This window comes from Armigeres subalbatus, chromosome 2 (assembly GCF_024139115.2).
Source record: "Armigeres subalbatus isolate Guangzhou_Male chromosome 2, GZ_Asu_2, whole genome shotgun sequence".
NCBI classification, from domain to species: Eukaryota; Metazoa; Arthropoda; class Insecta; order Diptera; family Culicidae; genus Armigeres; species Armigeres subalbatus.
Window position 1 is genome coordinate 85,928,570 of NC_085140.1, and position 5,250 is coordinate 85,933,819.

Sequence of the window (5,250 nt, forward strand, 5' to 3'; positions counted from 1 at the left end):
GATCGGACAAGCCGTTATCAAGTTATATTTTTTTTTAAAGTATTCAAGGTGTTTTTGCTTAGGCCCTTGTAAAAAGTTACACCAGAGTTAAAATGGCAAACCAATTATGCAGATAATGTTTCTGGTCATAAAGGATGTATAATCAAAATTTCAGGGTAATCAAAAAATACAAAATTGAAATCTTGAAAAAAAAATCGTGATTTCACAGAGAATTGCTCTACTCCTGAACAGATAATACTGAATCAACAATTTGACCCCACAATACACGGTTTGAGACCACATCTCTCCATCCTCGATTGCGCCCCACGCTCTTCAAATCGTTCTGTACTCGGTCAGTCCACCTCGCTCACTGCGTTCCACGCCTTCTTGTAACAGCCCTGCCTATCATACTCTTCTCTTCCAGCTTTAACTACCTTCTGGATAATAAGTTTGCCGTAGATCTGGGCGAGCTCGTGGTTCATCCTTCGCTGCCACAAACTGTTCTCTTACACACCGCCAAAGATGGTCCTAATCACGCATCTCTCGAATACCCCCAACTGCTTGCAAGTCCTCCTTGAGCATGGTACATATATAAAGTATTATATCCGTAGCGGACCGCCGGTCTTATGAGCGTTAGCAAAGGACCCAAGGTAGACGAATGAATCGACCATGTCGAAAGCATACCCGTCTATCGTAACACTCCGTTTCAGACAAGCCCTGTCGCGCTCGGTTCCGACCACTAGCATGCACCTTGTTTTCGACGCATACACCACCAAACCAACTTTTGTTAGTCCACGTTTCAGGCGGGTGTACAGTTCTGCCACCTTTTCAAATGCTTCTGGAGGGTGGAGTATGGACGTAGATTATTCTAAAGTTGAAAAATCGGCCTTTGATCCTCAACCTGCACTAGAGCTGTGCGCCTCCGCCGCCACCATTTTTGACCGGAGCGCCGCTGCAGTTTTTTGACCGCGCCGCCGAGGAATTTTGGGCGAGCCGTTGAAATAATTTCAGTGTCGTAGTCGAGGGATGGTTTTGTAGCCGAGGGATCGTTGTCGAGAACCATTTTCACCGGATTACTGTCCGACATTCTGGCTACGTGCCCGGCCCATCGTAGTCTTCCGATTTTTGCGGTGTGAACGATGGATGGTTCTCCCAACAACTGATGCAAGTCGTGGGTAATTCGTCTCCTCCACGTACCGTCCGCCATCTGCACCCTACCATGCATAGATGGTACGCAACACTTTCCTTTAGAAAACTTCCAGTGCGCGTTGGTCCTCCACGAGCATCGTCCAGGTCTCGTGCCCGTAGAGAACTACCGGTCTAATAAGCGTTTTGTAGATAGTCAGTTTGGTACGGCGGCGAACTCTATTCGATCGGAGCGTCTTGCGGAGTCCAAAGTACGTACGATTTCCAGCCACTATGCGCCTCCGAATTTCTCTGCTGGTATCGTTATCGGCGGTCACCAGTGAGCCCAAGTACACGAATTCTTCAACCACCTCGATTTCGTCACCACCGATAGAAACTCGTGGTGGGTGGCTTACATTGACCTCTCTTGAGCCTCTTCCTATCGTGTACTTCGTCTTCGACGTGTTGATGACTAGTCCAATCCGTTTAGCTTCGCTTTTCAGTCTGATGTAGGCTTCCTCCATCCTCTCAAAGTTACGTGCCATGATATCAATGTCGTCGGCGAAACCAAATAACTGGACGGACTTCGTGAAAATCGTACTACTCGTGCCCTTCGTATTACTCCCTCCAAAGCGATGTTGAATAACAGATACGAAAGACCATCAGCTTGCCGCAACCCTCTGCGCGATTCGAAGGGACTCGAAAATGCCCCTGTAACTCGAACTACGCACATCACCCGATCCAACGTTGCCTTGTCCCATATGAATAGGAAACTCAGCAAAGATGGGACAGATATGCGATTCACGGCAGTTTATCTAGTAACTAATATATCTTTTGTGATACAGTTGCTCCACAGACAAACAGACATAACTCTTCAAATAAATTGTTCGAAAAAATATCACCATACCTTTATCAGAAAACACTACTGCCATCTATTATCAGAATCGCAGTCGACCATGATTGTTTCCCATTTGACGTTTGCTCCAAACGCATACTTCTTTATGCATCATCATAATCATCGTCATCAACACAAAAAACATTCAGCAGCATATACACTAATCAAATGTCAAAGCGATTGCACACTAGCGCCTCTCTTGGCACAATCGTGTCACTTCCAGCTGCTGCGCGTAGTCTTTGGCTAGTTTACCGTCTTGTAGCCGCCCAATGTTTAGCCGCGGCGGACGACTAAGACGCGTGTTGTACACCGTCGAGAGTTTTGAGCGCAGACATACTGCAACGAGGTAGTGGTCGGATTAAATATTCGCATTGCGGAAAGTGCGTACGTTCGTGATGTTGGAGAATAATAATCTCTCCAATAAATTCACTCCAATAAACAAAAAAAAATCCGTGAACTGGTGTAAATTGCGCTACGATCCAAGTGAATAAAAGTTGGGATTTACCATCTATTCTGGGCATACACGATTTATAACGCTCAAATTTAGATCATTTACGGCGCCAGTCACTTGGGAAAGGAGAGAAAAGTTAGTGTGTAGTTTTTTATGCTATTAGATATCGAGAATACCTCTGCAGCAGAAAGTATAGATCAAGGATTTACTTGGAAAAGTGAGGTAGTCTATGCCACATTATGTGATGTATTCTCCAGCAGTCACTAGACTGCCGAGCTCATCTCCGAAAGATAAAGTAAACAAGAAATATGCAAATATGAAGTAGTTTATAATGATTGTAGTACATCCGGATGTGTGATAGCAAGCAAGCAAGCTCTCATAAGACCATAACGATGTTTCTGAAGATTACTAAAGGTTCGAATTCCTAGAAGCTAATGATAATTGATTGAAACCATTATTTTTTTTTTAATTACAGAATCCATAACCACTTCTGAAAATTCGTAAAGATGTTTGAAGACATGCTTCTTGGAAATGATCTATGAACTCTGGAAGTGTAATGATTAGTCATAGCGAGTTTAATAGATTATCCAAGGATGTCCGAAAAAATCTCTTGAAATCCGAGAGGACCTCCGGAAAGTCCCTGAAATTCAGTTTTTGTCCTATCCACGTCTTGGAACGTGACCGCGCCTCTGATCACTACCGATGCTTATGAGAATCTGTAGATCAAAACAACATTTTTTTTTCTTAATTTACCCTTTTTGCTGGATAGTAATGGAAAGTTATGTAATTCATATCTGTAAAGATAATCAGATCGATTTGTTTTTAGCAAATCTGATTAAATTGTTATTATATCAAATTCAATTAATTATCCTAAAGATAAATCGTCTAGCTCAAACCTTTGTAGGGGTATGTGGCGAGACCATCATCATCATCATCGTATCATTAAACAAGAACATTAAACATCATGGTAAAATATTGTTGTATATATTTGACTGCATATGCCAAAAACATTAATATGAAGAAACATGCACTGAGCGGGCACAGAAAACTCGCCTTATCTACTACTTCATCAAAAAGAACACCAAAACGGCAATCAACAATACCACCACGGACAGCAACACTCCAACCAGCGTCAAATTTAATTTCGCTTCTCCTCTATCGGACGTACTCGTCTCACACTCCTTGGCGTCATGTCGGTCATCTTCTTTCACCTCGGCCACCACCTCCACCGTTGCATTCAGTTCCTTCGGCATGAGAACCAAATCCAATGTGTCTCGGATCTGCGGAATGGCCGTCTCCTTCGCCTCCTCCAGGAACAAATACTCACTAAACAGGATCGGGTTCGACTTGGGCTGAATGGGAAAATATATACGACGGGGCAGCTCGTTCAGCATCACCGTGTCCTGAACGCTGTCGTCTGCCGACTGAACAAGGGAATCGCAATGGATTTGCACCCGCGACATCAACGAACGAACGATGTCCGCCCTGATGAAGGACTCCACTTCGGAGAATGTGTTTTTCGGGTGGACGAACACTTTAGAGCTGATTATTCCGTCGAATTTGAGCGTTCCGTTGAAGGTCTCGATCTTTCGAGTGGAAATGTCGTTGGATGCCTGGAACATAGCATGAAAGAAGTTTAAAATATATCAAATGATTGAAGTGTAATGAATTACAATTATGAGGACTTTTATAAAGATCTTTTATATTTAAAAATGATAAATGTATTATATCTTACCAATGGCGTATACACATGCACCAGGAATGGATCGTTTTTCTTGTCTTGAAGAGCAGCCTCGACTAGCTGATTTCCATCTTTTGGTCCACCGTCAAAGAACACGACACCTTTGTCCAACTGCTGTTTCAGCACTTCGACGCACTCGGTCAGATTCCCCTCGGTGTCGTATTGGTCATCGGATTTCTTTTTCAACGCAAACGTTTCGTCAGTTTCGAAAAATGTGTTCATCATCTGCCAGCTGGTGGCTCTATCCTGGAACTTCCATTCGCATGGCTTTAGCGAAAGATTGTCCGATTTCAGAGCCACACTTTTACATCCGAACACGTTGCTACTGGATGAGTAGAAAAAGACCAATTTCTCTCCTGCATCCAGCTCATCACAGTTTCCCTGCAACAGCAGGTTTGAATTAAACGTGTGGCGTATATCCACAAGCATTGTTTTGACCTTCCTGAGCAGATTCTGATCTTCAAAGACATTCTTCGGATTGATGACAAAAATGCCCATCACGTAAAATCCACCCGGAAGCAACCTCGTTTCGATCAGTGCATGTTGTGAAACCTGCTGGTTGTCAATGTCCAGAATGTTCTGAGCCTCCGGTTCAACGCCGGAATCGTCCTTGATTTTGTTCAAATGGATGACAAAGTCTTTGCCGTTGTTCGAGGGCTGTAAACAGAAGTATTGATAGTGCATAGGGTTTCTTATTCAAATAAAATTAGTCAATCTTACCTGACCAATCAGTAAGCCCACGCAAGTGCCCTGCTTTTTTGAAATGCTTTTGAGGTACTCCTCAAGATAAGCCTCACAAATCACGGAACGCCCCATATTTCTACTGAAGATAAACACTACAGGGAAACTCTTTCCAACACAAGTCCGTACGTTTTCTGATCCACGAAACAAATAACACTTTTTACTAATGGAAATAATTTAGGAAAGATACCATTCCGACCTAGGCCGAACTACCCGTACATTTACTTTCTAAAATCATGTAAATCATCGACAAGAATCGAAAAACACGACGTTGTTTATGATTTACGTGTCACATCTAACAACGTTATTTTGTTTCAT

General features: G+C 43.1%; 1 protein-coding gene across 1 annotated transcript; it reads right to left on the minus strand.

Moving 5' to 3' along the window:
* Nucleotides 1-3,412: 3,412 nt before the first annotated feature.
* On the minus strand, nucleotides 3,413-5,250 carry LOC134214674 (protein odr-4 homolog). Its single transcript, XM_062693999.1, has 3 exons — nucleotides 4,912-5,250; nucleotides 4,186-4,848; nucleotides 3,413-4,063 (listed from the first exon to the last, which is right to left on the minus strand). Exons 1-3 carry the CDS (start codon nucleotides 5,005-5,007, stop codon nucleotides 3,512-3,514), a joined length of 1,311 nt encoding a protein of 436 aa, XP_062549983.1. The 5' UTR covers nucleotides 5,008-5,250; the 3' UTR covers nucleotides 3,413-3,511.

Excerpts from the sequence above, each read along its gene's own strand:
- LOC134214674 (XM_062693999.1), bottom strand. The coding sequence starts at position 5,007 with ATGGGGCGTTCCGTGATTTGTGAGGCTTATCTTGAGGAGTACCTCAAA. Across the intron at positions 4,849-4,911 it reads TGGGCTTACTGATTGGTCAG|CCCTCGAACAACGGCAAAGA; the intron begins GTAAGATTGACT and ends TTCTGTTTACAG. Across the intron at positions 4,064-4,185 it reads TGCATGTGTATACGCCATTG|GCATCCAACGACATTTCCAC; the intron begins GTAAGATATAAT and ends GCTATGTTCCAG.